This window comes from Notolepis coatsorum (genome assembly GCF_963971535.1).
Source record: "Notolepis coatsorum genome assembly, chromosome: 14".
In the NCBI taxonomy this organism is placed as follows: domain Eukaryota; kingdom Metazoa; phylum Chordata; class Actinopteri; order Aulopiformes; family Paralepididae; genus Notolepis; species Notolepis coatsorum.
Window position 1 is genome coordinate 100,765,675 of NC_140178.1, and position 21,614 is coordinate 100,787,288.

Genomic DNA, 21,614 nt, shown 5'->3' on the forward strand with positions numbered 1-21,614 from the left:
CGTGTCTTATGTGTCTTTTAACACATCGGCCGCCAACAGCGATTATATACGTGTTTGTCCGACAACCGCTGAACGCCAACCACGTATATATACGTTATTTGATCGTTATTTATTTTATTTGATATTTCTATTCATTACAGGTCCACTGACTCAGGGTTAACATTGGGAATCGCATTGAGAATGCCTAGGTGCAATACCGGCCGCATCACGCTAGACGGCGGTATCGAGCACCCTTTCTAACATTGTATCCTGGGCTGTGGGATGGCCAAGGGTTTCGTGTAAAAAAGAAAACTTGTCGGGCAAGACGACCGGTTCTGCCGGTTACATTAAAGCCCGTCAAATATGCCCGATCCATATGTTATGGTGGATTATGCCGTCGAGCAAATGGACATTGGATATACCAGATGGCGATCAAACAATTGGAATATTCTTTTTGGATTACTCCCGGCCACAGGTAAGGGCGATTTTATGTCAATTTTAGCTTGATCCTGCAATGCTTTCATACCGATCGGGCTGATAACCGTTTTTAGTGTTCAATGCGAATGCCGTTTCTGACAATCAAATAATCAGAAACGACCCCCCCCCCCATTTCATGCATTCATGATGGAACATAATACCTATATCTACCTTTGATTCCGGAACAATAGCGTGTTCAGGCAAGAAACGGCAACGTCTACAATGGAATCGATGTATACTGCCATAACTAAGCATTTCATGAATTACCCTAGACCGCTCTAAAACCATACTTATATTCACCACGGTATAACACCGAACGTATGGATGGAAAAATTATCTCTTTTTTGCATCTTGACTGGAAGAAACTCAATGCCAAATGACTATAGTATTGTATCCATGGCTATAATATAGAATATAGATTTAGCTCTACAAACAAGGTGACTAACTCCAATCGTTTACAGCGTGGCAGTAGCTACCACAGGATAAGGCTAATCCCCGGCGGTCAATGAGTTAAGGGTGTCCATCGTGACTGTGCTTCGCGGTACCATCCGTTATATATATATATATATATTAGAGCTGGGCCGTTAACAGCGTTAACGTGCTGCGTTAACGCTATACTAGTATCGCGCGATAATATAATTAACGCATTAATCTACATTTTTTTTTTTTTTTTTTTTTACTTTTTTTTTCTTACCTTTATTTACCCAGGGTAGGTTCGCTGAGCACAGATGCTCTTTTTCAGGAACGCCCTGCTTCACATTCACACAGTTCCATTCACACCTGGGAGCTGCCCAGTACAACCACAGTTGACACCATTGGCCACTGAGCAACTCCACTGGAGCAGTTGATTCAAGCCATGTCACATAGTTCAAGTTTGAAATGATTCTTTCTGTTTTGCTCCTGAGAGTGCTAGATACTGTACTGTACTGGTAATATTATTTATTTGTGTTAACTTCTGAATAAAACAACTTATTAAACACAAGTACATCTTATTGAACATTATTTTGATATTTCATTACCAATTATCATAGCAAAACAGCTTTTTCAAACAGTCTGTAATGCATTTTGGAAACGGGAGATGGGCTCATGGTGTAATGGGCCACCTGGCCTGAGAAACATAAGGAGGAAAGAAAAAGTAAGGACTTACTTCTGGTCATTATTTGGGTAGAACACACATATTTTGAATGCCTTCGGCATTTTTTTATTTTTTTTTAGCCATTTTAATCTAGATTAATCTAGATTAAATCCAGGATTGCAGATAGATTAATCTAGATTAAAAAAATTAATCTATGCCCACCTCTAATATATATATATATATATATATATATATATATATATATATATATGTATGTATTAAGGCTGTCAAATATATCGCGTTAATATCGCGTTAACTCCCGATTCTATTAATGCCACTAATTTTTTTAACTCAAGATTAACTAAAAATTTTTTTTTTTTTTTTTTTTAAACTAGACTTCACTCAGGTGTATTATTGATGCTCTCATTGATACTATGTTTGTTTCTGAAGTGTGTGTGTGTGTGTGTGTGTGTGTGTGTGTGTGTGTGTGTGTGTGAGTGAGATATAGAGAGAGAGGGGGGTGAGAGAGATGAGGAAGGGGCAAAAGAGAAAGAGAGGTGGGAGAGTGTGTGTGTGAGGGAGAGAGGGGGGTGTGTGATTAATCAGCCCTTGTGTGTGTGAATGTAACAAGTTCCTAACGTTTTCTTTCCCCTATTATTTCATGCACACTTTATTCATTGTTTTAAATTATTATTTTCTTTTAAGTTATTTTGTGCATCACTCTGTTTTGAATTTGATGCAAATTTGCAATGCATGAGGGTCATCCTTTTGTGTTAAATGGCTGCATAAAGCAAGCATTTGTTGACTCGCATGTTGATAAGAGTATTAAAACTTGGAACTTGAAAAAGATCTGTTTAAGGTAAAAAAAAAATTAAAAAAAAAATGCGATTAATTTGCGATTAATCGCGAGTTAACTATGGACACTCATGCGATTAATCGAGTTAAATATTTTAATCGTTTGACAGCACTAGTATGTATGTATATATATATATATGTATGTGTATATGTATGTATTTTCTTTTCTTCATCAACATCAAACTCTTCAATCTATGTGAATATACCCCATATTTACATGGTAAATAATCGTTTGAGGATCACTCTGACAAAAACTGAGATGAAAGAATGCATCATTTTAGGACTTCATCTTTATTGAAGAATCTCATTGGACCAAGCGGCATCTCTCTGTGGTGCAGAACCAGGTTAGCTTCAGATTGTCTCACTGCTCCTTTGCTGTTTTTTTGCTTTTTTTGCTGCTTTTTTTGCTTTTCTTGCTTTTCTTTGTGCTTTTTTTGCTGCTGCTGCTGCCACTGCTGCTGCTACTGCTGCTGCTGCTGCTGCTGCTGCTGCTGCTGCTGCTGCTGCTGCTGCTGCTGCTGCTGCTCTCACTCACGTTGCCAGAGGCGTCCACTTTCGGCATGATGGTTTTGGTGGTATTAACGGTGGTGCTTCAGAGAAACAGGGACAAATATCGATTTGATCAATGGTTAATGATTAATTTCATCAATGGACATTGACTGTTTGAAAAATATAAATCCTTCTGATGACATGAATGTGTGAGAGGTCTATATAGTGTAGCAATGGGGGAGTGCTGGAGACGATTGGCCACTCCCTCCATCCCAGCATGCTTTGCGTTTGCAGCTAAATGTGTAGGTTCTGGTTGTTTGGTAAGATGTCGTTGGGTGTTGCTGCAAGTGTTGTAGTTATGTGGTTTATTGTCTCTTTCCATGTTGTGGAGTGTTTGGACCCAGTTGTAGTTGTCTTTGTGATTTGACCTTGAGTTTGGGTGCTATTTGAGGTAACCACCTCAGCATTGGTTTTCAATATGAAGTTTGTTGTTAGCTTGTTGTGTAATAAAGCAATATGTTCTGAGGTCGTGTGCAGTGAGGGACACAGGAATTGTTATAACAACAAAGAAACGCTCTCTTTTACTTCTTGTACCATGTAGCTCACCACGATAGTTTGACATAACAGAGTATTTTTGTTAAAGGATAAGACCTGTGTAATTAAATGTCATCAATATCAATATAGCCTGAAAAGACCAAAACCTACAATGCCTTTCTTCTATTTATGACAAGTATATGGTCCGTCCAGTGTCGGGTTCAGTTAATTTGACCTTGAAGAGACGGTAAGAACAGGGTTTTAGGTTCAACAATTTATTACAGAGTGAATAAAACAATATTACAGAGAATACACATCACAGCTGTGGAGTGGACACAGTCAGTACTTAGCCAGGAGCCTCGCAGAAAGAGTGTGTTGAACTCTTCTTATACTCTTTGGGGGCCTTCTTTAAATTCAGCTGCATGCAATACGACTAAACAAGGAAAACAGGCTAAAATAGCAATGATCTAGGGTTACAGTCTTGTCACCTGTGGTTCAGTTGTGAAGGACAGACTGAGGGTCAAATCAGTGTATTTCTACATATGGGCAATGGCCTGTTTTAATACAGTAAACAGCACATTTTGTAATAGTACACATATTTGTAGATGTTTGTCTATACATTCTTACAATAGATAAATGGAACAATAGATTGATTCATACATAGCATACATTTGTGAGTACTGTAACCAGTTTCCTCTAGTCAGCCAACATCCTGCCGTCTCTCTGTCTGTGATTCTTCCAGGTCAGAAATAGCTGTTGAGAGTTGCCACTGAACAGAGTGAAGGATTTGGGGTGCTTTTTCAATGTATGTGATGTATAGATTGGGGGGCGGTGACCACAGCTAAATGTTTGATCGAAATGTGCATGGTTTGCTTTAGAAAACGGTGATAGAAGAAGAGGCAGTAGCCAGCAGAATGCCCTACCCAAAGCTGTAAAGGAATGTGAATCACTACCCACTTTCAAAAACACTCTCAAAAAACACCTAAGGGAGACTGCAACTCGAAACTGGCCCCTGTAAATGTCCGAACACAACCCCCTCCAATGCACAGTAAATTACCAAGTATGGTCTTGTCAATAATCCAATGTACAGTGTTGTTTGTACAGTTGTACAGTGTCCCCCACCCACCCCTCCTACCCAACCCCCCCCCCCCCCACTCCTACCCCCCCCCCCCCCCCCACTCCTACCCAACCCCCCCCCCCCACCCACCCAACCACCTCCAATGTACAGTCCCCCCCCACCCCCACCTACCCAATCCAATGTACAGTTTCTACGCCTAATGTATATACTCTTTTCTTTCTGGACTCTTTTTGTATCACAAACAGTACTGTAATTGCAAATCTGGTATGTCATAAATGTATAGATGTAGCAGTACTGTCTATCTGTATGTCATGTATGTCATATATGTTACGATGAATTGAAAATGGGGGACCCTGATGTAAACAAGACGAAAGTCTTTCTCTGGTCTGCATCCCCTTAACAATTGTATGTATTGAGCTGTACTGTACTGTACCCATTCTGCAATCTGTTAATAAAGTTTTCATTCATTCATTCATTCATTCCTTGTAGGAACATCTGAGATAAGAGCGAGTGTCTCCCAGAGCAGGAGGGAGAGAGGTTCATCTTAATGAAACGTGAAATGTGTGTAAAGGTTATTAACGCAGTTGTCATGACAACGCGGCACATGACAACCAGAAAGGGGTGGGCCGTCGTTTCTACGACGAAGATCTATAAGTCGAACGGTGTTTCCGGGTGTAAGGCAGACTAGAATCTGACCAAGAGCGAGTAGGACTGAGATCACACAGAAGACACTCTCTCCTCTCATTGAGAGGGGGGGGGGGGGAGGAAGAATGCCACATCATCATTAGCTTCGGCTAACGCGAGGAGGGTTAGGCTAAAGACCAGGCCTGAACACTATTGGACTGAATAACAAAAGGACGATAGACGAACACACCGAAAGATCATTAGAATAGACTCTTCAAGGACAATACAATCTGTTAACATCTGAGCTGAGGTTTCTGTTTATAGCAATAAAACAACACTTTTCCTCATAAGGTATTTCACGGTGTCGAAGTGTCGAATTCTTACGGAGGTGGAGAATTAGTATGGTTTATGGATTGCACTAACGGGGGAGATAAGGATCTTATCAGCCAGTGTCGGAGAAACGTCAGGACCATTAAAATGACACAATGCAGAGGAATTGGATGGAGAGCCAAAACAGATGAAGACGTGATACTGGCCAGTTTGATCAGGATCTAACAAGAGGCTTAAGATTTCCATACAATATATGAGAATGATAGACATGAATAAATGTATTAAGGGTGACACCAGCCAATTATTAGCTCATATCCAGAAGTCATAGAACTCCATTGTTGTTAAAACTAGCCACAGAGCTGTACTTATTTTGGACAGTATAATTCATCAAGATGGTTGTTTTCTAACCGTTTTATAATTCGTCTCTCTTTTAGGTACTCATTTGTTTATGTTTGCATTTAATTTTGTGTTTGCGATAAATAAAGAACAGCCACGCCCTTACCCTGCATCAAGTTCTCCGTCCATCAGTCTCCTGTACTCTGCGATCTCCATCTCCAGCCTGGTCTTCATGTCCAGCAGCAGCTGGTACTCCTGCCTCTGCCGCTCCAGGTCCGCTCTGATGTGAGCCAGCTGCTCCTCCAGGCTCCCCACCTGCCCCTGGTAGCCCGTCAGTACGCTGGAGTACCTGTTCTCCGTGTCAGCCAGGGTGCCCTCCAGAGAGTATGCCTGCAACACAAAGGAGACACACTTCATAACATGCTTTCATGATGTGAAAACTGAGCTCTTCGCTAACTTTGCCCCCAGGGATGAAAGATAATAGCACTCTTTTATACAGTGAAAAGAAACGACGTCAGAGATATCTCGTTTTTCTTTTCGTTTTCCTTTTTTTTTTTTACTATTATTCTAAACACTCACGCAGACCTTTGTGAGTCTTCCTGTGACCTCTGAGTAACTTAGAATTGAAATGACGATCGAATCCCGATAGGTGGCAGTATTGCCTACCTTTTGAACTGGGGTAGTTTAGTGTGGGCGGGGTTTGATCATTCACTGCTGGGCACACTGGTAGCCACTACCCTGCCACTAGTCGGGCCCGAGCACTCCGTGGCACAATAGTAGCCATTACCCTGTGAACTGCAATGCAATGGCGAGCGAACTATTGGAGATTATGAAGAAGAAGACAAAACGATCACACTTATGGATGATAATGTGCGTTTTCTCCAGACTATGTTGGATTCTAGTGTTTTCAAACGGGCTGTTTGGATGTACGTTCCTGGATTTAACGTTACCCTGGCGCTGCTAACGGGCACCTAACGTTATTTTTATTGATCCTGTTCTGATCCAAGACACAACAGTGGAGTACCTGCTGACAAAGGTAACGTTTATTTTACGTCTATTTTACCGAACCCCATCATAAAACATGCTTTTGTAATGATAGCAGTGTCGGAAAACAACCCCCCCCACCCTTGATGGCTTTGTGAAGAAACATAATGGTTGTGTTTACCTTTGACCAGGAAACAAAGGTTTCAGGCGAGCAACCCGCACGATTTGCGCATATGCGCACAAAACGCTATATCTCACAATCCAGAAAACCAGCCTGGATTATTGTGAAACGGGGCGATTCTTAGCATGGGATAGCGCACGAACGAAGGTATGTAGAAATAAACAGTTTTTTCCCTGTTGGAGTATAAATAATGCCTGTCAAATGAGCCATACTATTGTCTCCATAGCTATAATATAGAATATACGATGGGTCCGCAAACATGGTGAAAATGGTCAATAGCGCTGGCGGCAGGGAGTAAAGATGAAAAAAAGTGTGGCAGTCAATGAGTTAAGAGTGTTTGTTTCTAGTTATAGCAAGCTATTGTGGCTGTTGTGAAAAGACATAATTTTTTTTTTGTATTGCAAAAAGCGTATCTAACTGCCAACATCATACCTGAAGCCTTAAAGGAAAACTCCAACATTTTGGGAAATTAGCTTATTTGCCATCTACCCTGGAGTTAGACAAGAAGATGCACACCTTTTTCTTCTCTGTGCATGCAGGAGTAGGAAGACGTTGGGAACTAGGCTAATGGAGTCACTTCCAGTGACTGATGCTAAGCTAGGCTAACGGTGCGCGTCTTCCTACTCCTACTGCATGCACAGAGAAGAAAAAAGGTATGTATCTTCTTGTCTAACTCCAGGGTAGATGGCAAATAAGCTAATTTCCCAAAATGTTGGAGTTTTCCTTTAAGGCAACTTTGGTCCATAGGATTGCCTAAACACACCTCTTGCTATAAGATAAGATATTCCTTTATTGATATGTATGCTGCCCTCTCAGTTATATTTGCCCTACAATAAATAATTACAATATATAATCTAAAAATCCAATAATCTAAATCTAATCTAATATATAATCTAAAAAAAAACAAAATGCTAAAATGCTAAATATATACAATAATATAATCTAATAATCCAATCATCTAAATCTAATATTTAATCTAAAAATGCTAAAATGCTAAATGCTAAATATATGAGTGGGTATTTCATTGATGAAAGAACAGCTTGCGTGTGTTTCTGAGGCTGTTTCTTCTCCCTGTTTCACAGAGCCTCACCTTAGGGTTGGGCACCGAAAACCGGTCCTAATAGGAACCGGTTCCTAACTTCCGGTTCTGGAACAATCGATATGGACAATCGGAATCGGAACCGGAATTGTTCAAATCAAAACGATGCCCAACCCTACTCACCATGCTGCGCTGGGTCTGCAGCTCGATCTCCAAACTCTGCAGAGTGCGTCGGATCTCCGTGATCTCAGAGTTGGAAGACTGGAGAGTCTCCGTGCAGACGGTCACCTGCTTGGAGAGCTCCGCGGTCTGTGGAGAGCATTGGAAAACAATTACCTTATTGCACAGGAGTATCACCATATTATACCCAGGGGTATTTGTTACGTTATTGCCTTAATATACACAGGAGTATTTGATAAGTTGTTACCATATTATACACAGAAATATTTGACAAGTTGTTACCATATACACAGGAGTATTTGATAAGTTGTTAGCATATTATACACAGGAGTATTTGATAAGTTGTTAGCATATTATACACAGGAGTATTTGATAAGTTGTTAGCATATTATACACAGGAGTATTTGATAAGTTGTTAGCATATTATACACAGGAGTATTTGATAAGTTGTTACCATATTATACACAGGAGTATTTGATAAGTTGTTAGCATATTATACACACGAGTATTTGATAAGTTGTTAGCATATTATACACAGGCGTATTTGATAAGTTGTTATTATACACAAGATGTAAGGAGGGTGACACCTGTTCTTGTTAACCATGGGGATCTACAGTGCTATCATTCCAGTGTGCTCTTTAATGCCATAGGAAATTGTACACATGTGCAACTTGAGATGGAATGGATGGTTATTTCCACAGATCCCAGCATTAGGATGGAGTCTACTCTACCTTGGCCTGGAACCAGACCTCCAGGTCACGGCGGTTATTGGCGGCGATGGTCTCGTAGTGTTCTCTGATTCCAGACATGACGACCGTGAGGTCCTGCTGAGGGGCAGCATCCACCTCCACGTGGACCTGACTGGTCATCTGGGACCGCATGGTCAACAGCTCCTGCACAAGCAAACACACATTAAAGCCTTGGAACCTGTTCTACACATTCAAATGACTGTGAGAAAAGGGCACATTATTTATGTTTTGGAGGCAAGAAGAAAACAAGATGTGAAAATGTAGGGTTTGTTTTGGGCTACGCTCATCAACTCAAGACGGAGAGTTTTGAATGAAGTTGTACCTGTGCCTCATCGACATGAGACCTATTCTAGGGGTCTTCAGAGGCACGGCAGAGAGCATCCTGACTGGACGCATCAGCGCACAGTGCTCTCCCCAGGCAGTCAGACTCATGAACAAATAGCACTAATGACCTGTGACTGGTTGGTTCTTAGGGTTCCTCCAGTTTGCTCTGAACTAGGTCAAACCTATTTCTCCTTTGATGCTTCCACAACACCAGGAATGCCCTCCAACGGACCTATTTGTATGAATTTGCCGTGTCTTTTGTTTTGTAAGCTCGTCATCCCTGTAAATGAGGGTAACCTCAGTGGCTTTTGACGAGTTGAAATAAAGGTTAGAAATTAAATTAAATGAAATTAAATTAAAGTTACAGTTACAACTCCTACAACGTCCTGATCCAGATCTCAGCAGGTCTTTAGAAAAAGACAAGTTGACAACGTTTACTACTGACAACGGTGCGGAAATCAAATGGGGGGGTTATGTGCCTTGCTCAAGGGCACGTCAGCCATGGATACTGAAGGAAGGGAGAGCATTATTCATTGACTTCACCACCCCCAAATATTTCCCGTTAGTCTGGTGGAATCGAACCGGCGACCTTTTCGGTCACACGCCCCGCTCCTCTGACCTTTCGGCCACCGCTCCCCGTCGCATGTTTGTCTCCCTCAACCCACCTCCTCGTGGTTCCTCTTGAGCTGAAGGAGCTCATCTCTCAACCCACCTCCTCGTGGTTCCTCTTGAGCTGAAGGAGCTCATCTCTCAGCGCCTCGATCTGCATCTCCAGGTCAGACCTTCCCATGGTCAGCAACTCCTGAACCCTCTTCAGACCAGCGATGTCGGCCTCCACCGCCTGGCGCATCACCATCTCGTTCTCATACCTGAGAACAATAAAAAAAAAAAAAGGCATTCTTGAACCTTTTCAGGCTGGGGCTCAAACTAAGTACGTTTATTAACCCTTGCATTATGTCCTGTACAATTTGGTTGGGTGGTACTCTTTGGCGGAGACGAAATTTGCACTGGCTTTTGTTTTTAATATATGAAGCCATGGAGATTGTCCAAACTACAATACCTCATTGTTGAAATGGACTAACCGTCTGCAGTGTGGTATTGAAAGGGTTAACCTTCTGCAGTGTGGTAGTGAAAGGTTAACCTTCTGTAGTGTGGTAGTGAAAGGTTAAAGGAACACTCCAACATTTTGGGAAATTTGCTTATTTGCCATCTACCCTGGAGTTAGACAAGAAGATATACCTTTTCTTCTATGTGCATGCAGTAGGAGTAGGAAGACGTTGGGAACTAGGCTAATGGAGGAACCTACTTCCAGTGACTGATGCTAAGCTAGGCTAACGGTGCGCGTCTTCCTACTCCTACTGCATGCACAGAGAAGAAAAAAGGTATGTATCTTCTTGTCTAACTCCAGGGTAGATGGAAAATAAGCTAATTTCCCAAAATGTTGGAGTTTTCCTTTAACCTTTAACCTTCTGTAGTGTGGTAGTGAAAGATTAACCTTCTGTAGTGTGGTAGTGAAAGGTTAACCTTCTGTAGTGTGGTAGTGAAAGGTTAACCTTCTGTAGTGTGGTAGTGAAAGATTAACCTTCTGTAGTGTGGTAGTGAAAGGTTAACCTTCTGTAGTGTGGTAGTGAAAGGTTAACTTTCTGTAGTGTGGGGTAGTGAAAGGGTTAACCTTCTGTAGTGTGGTAGTGAAAGATTAACCTTCTGTAGTGTGGAAGTGAAAGGTTAACCTTCTGTAGTGTGGGGTAGTGAAAGGGTTAACCTTCTGTAGTGTGGTAGTGAAAGATTAACATTATGTACAGTAGTGTGGTAGTGAAAAGTTAACCTTCTGTAGTGTGGTAGTGAAAAGTTAACCTTCTGTAGTGTGGTAGTGAACCTTCTGTAGTGGGGTAGTGAAAGGGTTAACCTTCTGTAGTTGGGTAGTGAAGGGTTAAGAAATTAGTGTGAAAATAAACAAGGACACACTAGTCGCACACAGAACCTATTGGCTTGAATCACTACGTTCACACTCACTTGATTCTGAAGTCATCAGTAGCCAGCTTAACGTTGTCGATAGCCAGGTAGTATTCAGCGTTCTCATGAGCGGCGTCGGAAATCTGCGGTAGAATGCAGAGGAGTTATGACCGATATTATTTCACAAATCACTGTTTCACAGCTGTTTCACTTGACGTGACATTAGCGAAACACTATGGAGGCACTATAGAGAGAAGATGAACATGAGCCACCCATCCTGAGAGAAGTATACAATTGACCTATCTAAGTAATAACAAGTGATATATTTACATTTCGTATCCGCAAAGGTCCAAAGCAAACAGTGTGACCAGGAGTCAAACTACAAATTGTTATGGTCCTGGGCGAGCGCTCTCACCACTAGACTAAGCCACCCATCCTGATACAAACACAGCTCTCACCACTAGACTAAGCCACCCACCCTGATACAAACACAGCTCTCACCACTAGACTAAGCCACCCACCCTGATACAAACACAGCTCTCACCACTAGACTAAGCCACCCATCCTGATACAAACACAGCTCTCACCACTAGACTAAGCCACCCATCCTGATACAAACACAGCTCTCACCACTAGACTAAGACACCCACCCACCCACCCTGATACAAACACAGCTCTCACCACTAGACTAAGACACCCACCCTGATGCAAACACAGCTCTCACCACTAGACTAAGACACCCACTTTTATACAAACACAGCTCTCACCACTAGACTAAATGCAGAGGAGTTATGACTGTATGGAACTAGTTAAACACATTTGAAACGCCCTAAAAATAGTATATGTCCACTGTGTCTGAAAATGAAATGTCCAGAATAACATATAACCTGGATTTGCATCTGTTCCTGTTCTACACAATACATTAGATACACATGTTCTGTGGTGTCTATACGTTGGACAGCAGCAGTGCCACTAAACTCATCCGTTTTGAGGCCTTACCTGGCTCTGAAGTTTATGGATGATGGCGTTGAATGCCGTGTAGTCACGACGCTCGGGTGCGGCCTTCTTCTCCAGGAACTCCCTGATCTTCCGCTCCAGGTCTGAGTTGGCCTCCTTCAGAGTGCTCACCTTGTCCAGGTAGCTGGCCAGGCGGTCGTTCAGGTTCTGCATGGCGGCCTTCTTGTTCTCGCTGATGTCGACGGCGTCGTTCAGGTTGAAGCCGCCGCCGCCGGGAGAGGAGGAGAGGCCGGGACCCTGTGAGATGCGGACGCCGGAACCCCCCGCCCCGCCGTACATGCTGCCGGCTCTCATGCCCCCGACACGGGCTCCTCCACTGCCCACGGCACGCTTCATGGTGTTGGCGATGTAGCCGCTGCGACTGGAGAAGTTGCTCATCCTGGAGGTGGGTTTGTGGTGCCGTCGGTCAGTCCGGATGCTCCTTTTAAATACCTCCGTACTGAGGGAGGGGAGGCAGGTTTTGGAATGTCCACACTCACAGCCCCTGTATTTAGGTGCATAGCTGAGGGCTCACACCAAACAGGTTCCGGCTGCGCTGGTGAAGTCCAGCAGGTCTGATCGGTTTATAAATGTCAGAGGACGAGACCAATTATCACCACTTCCCATGCTCATCAGGATCAAGGGTGAAGACACACTGACACACTGACACACACACACACACACACACACACACACACACACACACACACACACACACACACACACACACACACACACACACACACGCACACACGCACGCACACATTCACACCCCCACACTCACATACCTTCACTCAGTAAGTCGATCACCATGCCGCTCTGAGCCCTCAGTATACTATCCCCCACTGGACTACCATAACCGTTAAACGTTAGAACGAACCATCAGCATCATCACCATCATCACCATCATCATCATCATCATCATCATATTGCTGTGTTTCTATCAGGGTAGGTGGGTGTCTTAGTCTAGAGGTGAGACCACTTGCCTGCGACCACAATCATTTACATTTACATTTACATTTTGTCATTTAGCTGACGCTTTTATCCAAAGCGACTTACAAGTCAGCAGGAAGGGTACAACTCTATCAGCAATGTTCATCAAAGTGTTGAGTGCTACAGTGTAGGCTAGTATATTAGGACAAGTGCATGGCAGTAAGGTTAGTTAGGGTTAGATTATTATTATTTACATTTTTTGTATTATTATTATTTTTCATTGAAGAAGTGTGTCTGTAGTCGACGGCGAAGTCCTAACTGTGGTGGGAGGTTCGTTCCACCATTGTGGGGCAAGGACAACTCCGACCCCAGACACATGCGGCAGGGCATCCAGGCCATCACAGACTATAAACCCACCAACAACTCTCCCCTCCCTCCCTGATGAGCTCAATAACTTGTACGCCCACCAAGGCTGCTCTCCCTGCTAACCTCCAGCCCCTCACTATCTCCCCCACCGACGCGTGTGCCACACTAAGCAGGACTTAATGCACATAAGGCGGCTGGCCCTGATGGCATCCCCGGCCGTCAGCTCAGGAACTGCACTGAGCAGCTTCACCAACACTGGACAGACAGTGAGAACAGGAGCAGGGAGGTTAGAGAGACGCTATCTCCTCATTGCTACATTCCACCTTCTCCCGCTTGGATGAGTGCAATACCCTGTGAAAATGCTTTGACCTTCAGCTCAGCATTCATTGATTGATTGATTGATTGATTGATTGGTTGATTGATTGATTGATTGATTGATTGATTGATTGATTGATTGATTGATTGATTGAAAATGTTATTAAAAGATTGCAGAATGGGTACAATACAGTACGGCTCAATACACACAATTGTTAAGGGGATGCAGACCAGAGAAAGACTTTCGTCTTGTTTACATCAGGGTCCCCCATTTCCAATTCATCATAACATTTATGACATACATGACATACAGATATACAGTACTGTTACATCCAGACATTTATGACATACAAGATATACAAATATACAGTACTGTTTATTTACAGACAGAGTTTCTAAAAGAGAATATATACATTTGAGGGGGAAGAAACTGTACATTGGAGGGGGTTGGGTTGGGTAGGGGGGTTTGGACATTTATCGGGGCCAGTTTCGAAGTGCCAGTGCCTTTCATTCATTCATTCATTTATTCATTTGTGGTGCACCGACAACAACCTGGCCCTCAACACCAAGATCATTGTTGGTTTGACTCCCGGTCGTGGTGTTTGTTTTGGACTTTTGTCAATATGAAATGTAAATATATTACTTATGACGATAACATAACGTACAATAGGGATGAGCCAGAATCTAAACATGAATTCTGGAAAGCACAGATAATGAGATGGACACAAATATTTCTATTACACAGATATCAATATTATTCAGGAATTTATTTGTAATTAGTAATTGGGTGAGTAAATGGATGGGTGGAAGAGTATTAAAGGTTTTACTAGGAGGTACCCCAAAAAGAATATTCCAATTGTCTGATCGCGAGTCCAAGTACCGGTGTCCATCGTGTCGCCAACATAATCCACCACAACAGATGCATCGGAGGCATTTGACGCTTCTCAATGGGATCGGGATACCCACCCCGCCTCGGTCGACAAAGAAAAGTGGGCCCGGAGACATTTGATCGACGCACAGGCCAAGATATAATGTTTCAAAGGGTGCTCGATACTGCCACCTGGGTGGATGCGGCCGGTATTGCACTTTGGCATTCTCAGGATGATTCCCCATGTTAACCCCAAGTCTGTGTGCCTGTAATGAATGGAAATATAGAATAAAAGAAATAACGATGAAACCCCGACTATACTCAGGTCTGGCGCTGAACGGTCTGCGAGATAACCCGACTATCATCGGGTCTGGGATCCAAAGAGTTAAAGGGATATTTCACTGTAATAAACATGTCAAGTTTCAGCTGTAGCTTCATTAGGTAGCTTCAGAAGTATGCTATTTAGACTAGTTCCCCAAAATGTATAGAAGTGAGTGAGGAGCCTGCCATCTTGGAGAAATGGTGGTGTTGACAGCATGAATGAAATATCTTACTGACCTTTAACTGTTTCAGCGCCAATGACGAAAAAAGTCGGGTTATCACGCCGGGGATTGAGCGCCAATCACGAGAAAAGTCGGGTTTTAATCGTTATTTCTTTTATTCGCTATATCCATTCATAATTCATCCATCCAGCCTGATGTTATCATTGGGAATGGCTCTGAGATCGCAAACGGCCAATACCGCCGCCTAACGCCTTGCGGCCGGTATTGCACATCATTGGAATCCCTCTGGCTGTGCATCGATCTAAGAAGTCCGGTCCGGGTTTGCCTTCTTGGGCATGGGGAGCGGTTTTAACACACAGTTTGGGGACACTGGATCACCGTGGATTCATGTGTTTTGGTTGATAAACGTTGGAAAGACGACCGCAATCAATATTTGGAATGGCGATCAGGAATTGGATTATTCTTTTTGCAGTACATCAGATATGAGGTACATTTACATTTACATTTACATTTAGTCATTTAGCTGACGCTTTTATCCAAAGCGACTTACAAGTTCTGTACGACAAGCCATCAGGAAGGGCACAACTCTATCAGCTGAGCAACAATGTTCATCAAAGTGTTGAGTGCTACAGTGTAGGTTAGTTTATTAGGACAAGTGCATGACAGTACGGTTAGTTAGGGTTCGATTTTTTTTTTTTTTTTTTTTTTTTTTTAATTCAGATAATGGTTGAAGAAGTGCGTCTTTAGTCGACGGCGAAAGATTGGACGTGATTCGGCTGTCCTAACTGGGGTGGGTAGTTCATTCCACCATTGTGGGGCAAGGACTGAGAATAGGCGACTTCTCTTTGATGACCCTCCCGGAGCTTGGATAGGAGTAGGTCTGAGGCGGCCAGAAGATGCAGAGCGTAGGGGTCTTGAGGGTGTGTAGTTAGAGACCATTGACCGGAGGTAGGCGGGAGCGGTTCCCTTTGCCGCACGGTATGCTAGGTCGAGGGCCTTGAAGCGGATTCGTGCAGCAATGGGGAGCCAGTGCAGGTCCCTAAGAAGTGGGGTGACATGGGCCGACTTCGGTAGGTTTGAGATCAGGCGGGCCGCTGCGTTCTGAATGAGTTGAAGAGGCTTAGTGGCAGTGGCCGGGAGGCCAGCGAGCAGTGCATTGCAGTAGTCGAGGCGGGAGATGACTGTTGATTGGACGAGGAGTTGGGTGGCTTCTTTTGTCAGGAAGGGGCGTATCCTTCTGACGTTGCTCAGGAGGAATCGGCAGGTTCTGGTCGTCGCTGCGATGTGAGCAGAGAAGTTCAACTGGTCGTCGAGGACAACACCAAGGTTCTTGGCGGTCGGGGACGCAGTCACAGCTGTATTCTCGACTGTGATTGAAAGGTCGGTTAGGGGGGAGGATTTGGCCGGCAGGTGGAGCAATTCTGTTTTGCTTAGGTTCAGTTTGAGGTGGTTGGACGTCATCCAGGCTGAGATGTCGGACAGACAGGCCGAGATCCGCTCAGAGACGTGGATATCTGAGGGAGGGAAGGAGAGGAAGAGTTGAGTATCGTCGGCATAACAATGGTAGGAGAAGCCATGAGACGTGATAATGTTACCCAGTGATTTAGTGTAGAGGGAGAAGAGAAGGGGTCCTAAAACCGAGCCCTGGGGGACACCCGTCCGCAGGGGGCGGGTGGCCGACAGGGTCCCTCTCCATGACACTTGGTAGGAGCGGTCATTGAGGTATGATGACAGCCATGTCAGCGCAGAGCCAGCCACTCCCATTCCTGCGAGGGCCGCAAGGAGGATCTGGTGGTTGACTGTGTCGAAGGCTGCAGATAGATCTAGGAGAATCAGGACAGAGGAGAGGCCTTTCGCTTTTGCTAAGTGAAGTGCCTCTGTGACCGCAATGAGGGCTGTCTCTGTGGAGTGACCAGTCCTGAAGCCTGACTGATTAGGGTCTAGGAGGTCATTCTGTAAGAGATAAGCAGTAAGTTGGTTGGATACAGCACGTTCAAGTGTTTTAGAAAGGAAGGAGAGAAGAGAGACAGGACGGTAGTTGCCTATGACGGTAGGGTTCAGGGTTGGTTTTTTTATGAGCGGCGTGACTCTGGCTTGTTTTAGGGAGGTGGGGACCACCCCCGAGTTGAGTGAGGAGTTGATGGTTGCAGTTAGGAATGGGAGGATGTCTGGTGCTATGGTCTGGAGGAGTGGGGAGGGTAGCTGGTAAGGACTCTATGTTACCAATCTTGCATTGATCCGGTGTTGCTTTCGCAGTGATCACAACGTGTCTGTGTGTGTGTGTGCCTGCCGTTGGCTGCGACCAAAGCACGGAGGGGCGACTTTTCCTCCCCCGCTTTCTTGCATGCATGATGAAACATAATGGCGATAATCTAGCATTTATTCAGAATGATTCATAAATCAAGCGACAAATGGCACGATTTCTAAGGAAATGCATTGAAGTGCATTGCTGGAGTTTATTGGGATTCGACAGGATTACTCAAACTATACTCATATTCACCACGGTATAAAATGGAAATGTATGTATGAAAAAATTATCAGTTTTTCGCATGTTGACCGGAAGAAACTCACTGACAATCGACGTGTTTATTAGATCCATTTAATATAGTTTTTAGCCCTGCAAACACCGCCATCTATCCCTATTCTTTAAAGCGATGGCCTTCTTACCTCAATGTAAACAGCGACCTCTAGGCGCTGAATGAGTTAAAGGCCCCCTGACATGCCTAGTCGAATGCTATTTGATTCTGCATATTGTTAAAACAGGAAGCTAAGGATCACAGCCTCCAGGAGGGGGTGGAGGGGTGGAGGCGTCAGATAGGTATTGGGGGGCATGGAGGGATTTGTAAGTAAGGACGAGGATCTTATATGAGTTACGGGACTTGACCAGGAGCCAGTGGAGGTGGATGAGTTTGGGGGTGATGTGCTGCCAGGGCTTGGTGCGGGTGAGAACCTTGGCAGCTGAGTTCTGCACATACTGGAGCCTGTAATGTATTTGTGTATCCTCTGAATGTTTATGTTATCCATCAACAGATGTTGTTTCACCTGCCAGACGGGTTCAGGTAAGTGTTTCAGCCTCAGAGCCTTATACAAAACCATAAATTCCCTTCCTAAGTGTGCAGAGGAATGTGTTTGTTGTTGTATTAGAATTCACATCAACATCCGGTAAATACTTCTCTCTGCAAATATTTAAGAACAAGTTAAAACAATTTCTGGTTTCTTTATACTCAATATGAATTATACTCATTATACTGTAGGTATGTGTGTATACATAATGTTTATATGTATACACACATATATATTTTTGTGAAAATATTTTTTTTAAATGGGTCTAACATTCACCTTAGCATACTCTTTTTATTTTGTTTCTTTTGTGAAACAAATGTATTCTATATTTATTTGAGTATTCAGTATATAATTTTTTTTTGTGATACAATTTTTATTAAATCTTTTTCATTTCCACATGTAACAAAACACAACACAATACAGTAGTAATAATAATAATACACAAGACATCACAGGACAATACTTCAACAATAATAACCCTTTGGACTGTCTGAGTACCCGGCCTCGCCTACGACCCCTCGCTTGTCTGACTACTCTGTGCCTTTTCCTTTTGCATTAAACACCCTTGGAACCCGTTCAGTTGTCTTGCTCATCTCTCTGCACTAGAGTCTACCAGTCGAACCTTAACTCATTCTGCGCCGAACACGAGGTTTCTCGTTGTTTCAAATCCAAGCGCTGAGCGCCAGAAAGCGAGAGATCTCATTTTTAGATCCTTTTTTCTTTTTTTCTATTTCCCCATTCTAAACACTCGCGCGGACCTGCCTGTGTCTCCCTGGCGCTCCTGCCTACGTTATAATTGCAATGACGATCGAATCCAGACAGGTGACAGTATCGCCTACCTTTTGAACTGGGTCTCTCAGTTGTCTCTCAGTGCCTCAGTACATCCGGCTGCAGGAATCCCTTCCCCCTCAAAGTGAAGCAGCACTCAGCCATCTGTCGCCGATTTGCTCACCTGAAACCTATTGTTTCCCGTATTATAGCCAGGCCCAATGCACACCAGTAATGGCGATCGCGATGGAACTACTGGGATTATTCATTTTGGAGTACCTTCTGACAAAGGTAAGGTCTATTTTAGGTCTATTTTACCTAACCTAAAACATGCTTTTGTATTGATCACAGCGTCTTATTTTACCGAACCTAAAACATGCTTTTGGTAACGATCGCAGCTTTGTAAAATGACCCCTCCCCCCTTGATGACTTTGTGAAGAAACATCTATATGGTATATACCTTTGATTTGGAAATAATATAGGTTTCAGGCGAGCAACCCAAACGATTTGCGCATAATGCACATAATCCGTCATAACTCCCGTTCCAGGAAATCAGCCTGGATTATAGTCAAATGAGGCAATCTTTAGCACGGGATAGGGCACAAATGAAGGTATGTAGACATACACTGTTTTTTCCATGTTGGTGTATAAATAGTGCCTGTCAAATGAGCCATACTATTGTCTCCATAGCTATAATATAGAATATACGATAGCTCAGAATTTTAAGATATTAGAGTAAAATATGAATTGTATTAATTACCCTGCCTATGTTAATGTGTCTGACCAGGGCATATATATATATATATTACGGATGCTCGATATTGGCTTTTTTACCGATACCGATATACCGATATTGTCCAACTCTTAATTTCCGATACCGATATCAACCGATATCAACCGATACCGATATATGCATGTTTCCCCCCCCCCCCAAAAAAAGAATAATTTCAGGTAATTAACATTACATATCTCTTGTTTATTGCATACTTTTGACAATAAATAAAATCAGAATTTGTTCTTACTTGCTTGCCTGGGTAAATAAAGGTTCTAGAAATGTAAAAAAAATTAAAATAATTAAAAAATAAATAAATTTAAACCGATACCGATATTTTCCCATATCACATTTTAATGCCGATACCGGCCGATAATATCGGTAGGCCGATAATATCGGACATCCCTAATATATATATAGGGCGGCTGGGTGTCGCAGCGGACTAAGCGCTCGTCACCAACGCGTGAGACACTGGTATCGAATCCAGCTGTCAGCGTTGCCTCCGGCTTGGCCGGCCGTCATACTGACTCAAAAGTCAGCGGGAGGAAAGCCGGTGGGGTGGTATTCTGGGTGTTGTAAACAGCGACTACTAGAGGTCGGTCAGAGCGCCTGCACAGCGAGGAAGGGAGATGGTGGGAGTAATGTGAGCCTCCCACACGTTACACCTCACCAATCAGAGTCCGCGCCGGCAGGTGAAAAGAAGTAGCTGGCTGACTCTGCATGTATCGGAGGGGACATGCGATAGTATCTATCAACCCTCTCTAGACTGACCAGTGGGGGGCACATGCGAGCAACGACCAGGAAGGGGAGGGGGGAATTGGCACAACTAAATTGGGATGGGAGAAAAACACAGAAAAACAGGGGGAGAAAAAGTGGACCAAAAAAATATATATATATATATATATATTCTGGCTGCTTGGTCCATCACAGGCATCATAGCAAAATGCAGATTTACCCTATGCAGAGCAAACTAGAGGGACCTTATGGACCAGATAGGCACTAGAACGGGTTCCAATAATGGTGTACTAGTATAAGGAAGTAGCTTACAAGTAAGGGTAATATTTTTTAGTTACACCTCTCCATCAGAGAGGACTGAGGTTCTGTGGAGCCCAATGTAAAAATAATAATAATAATAAAGCTGTCATTGTGGAGGGCCCCTACGCACTGAAGGGCCCTGGGCACGTACCCAGGTCGCCCATATGGTAGATCCGGACTTGTTAACCACTGCTCCCTGCATTTACCACTAGGTGTCGCCATCTACTTAGAATCCAGCACTCGTCCCCGCAGCGTTCGTGTTCACGTACACTCGTGAACGAGGTACTCTTTGCTGAGAAAAACAAACGTAATGAAAGTGTCAGGAGTTCACTTTCATAGTTCACGTATTTTAGAAGCAACATCATCCTCTCAGTCACTGCTTTGCTTTCACTGTGTCCTGTCACGCCAACAAGGACTCGTATCGTCTAATTTACATATCGCTTTTGCCTCGAGTGGATCAATGTCAGAATAATTGATAACTCATCAATCAAGGACTCATCATTTTATGAATCAGGGTTAATCTGTGTGTTATTATAATAATTATCTCCTCTAGGGGGATTATGCAATCAATTGTGTGTGTGTGTGTGTGTGTGTGTGTGTGTGTGTGTGTGTGTGTGTGTGTGTGTGTGTGTGTGTGTGTGTGTGTGTGTATGTGTGCGTGCAGCATACCTCGCCAATTAAAAAGCAGAGGTGGACGAAACGTTGCACATAGGCTGACAGCAGGCCAGGGACCTGCATTCTTGAATATTTTTCAAATCAGTCAATTATTCTACTTGAATTAATTTCCATCATTGTCCATTGAAAAACA

The 21,614-nt window shown here is 43.4% G+C and overlaps 1 protein-coding gene across 1 annotated transcript in view; it reads right to left on the bottom strand.

Annotated features, from left to right (window-relative positions):
• Positions 1 to 2,747: 2,747 nt before the first annotated feature.
• The window catches only part of LOC311240677 (uncharacterized protein), a gene marked incomplete at its 3' end in the record, with an annotated part of 46,886 nt that continues 28,019 nt past the window's right edge, over positions 2,748 to 21,614 (bottom strand). Inside the window, exons 11-19 of the mRNA XM_084329250.1 lie at positions 21,047 to 21,098; positions 13,632 to 13,737; positions 12,187 to 12,643; positions 11,248 to 11,330; positions 9,947 to 10,103; positions 8,893 to 9,054; positions 8,165 to 8,290; positions 5,944 to 6,167; positions 2,748 to 2,976 (exon numbers count right to left, since the gene is read on the bottom strand). Coding sequence (XP_084185376.1) covers positions 2,748 to 2,976; positions 5,944 to 6,167; positions 8,165 to 8,290; positions 8,893 to 9,054; positions 9,947 to 10,103; positions 11,248 to 11,330; positions 12,187 to 12,643; positions 13,632 to 13,737; positions 21,047 to 21,098 — 1,596 coding nt within the window. The remainder of the gene's footprint in view (positions 2,977 to 5,943; positions 6,168 to 8,164; positions 8,291 to 8,892; positions 9,055 to 9,946; positions 10,104 to 11,247; positions 11,331 to 12,186; positions 12,644 to 13,631; positions 13,738 to 21,046; positions 21,099 to 21,614) is intronic.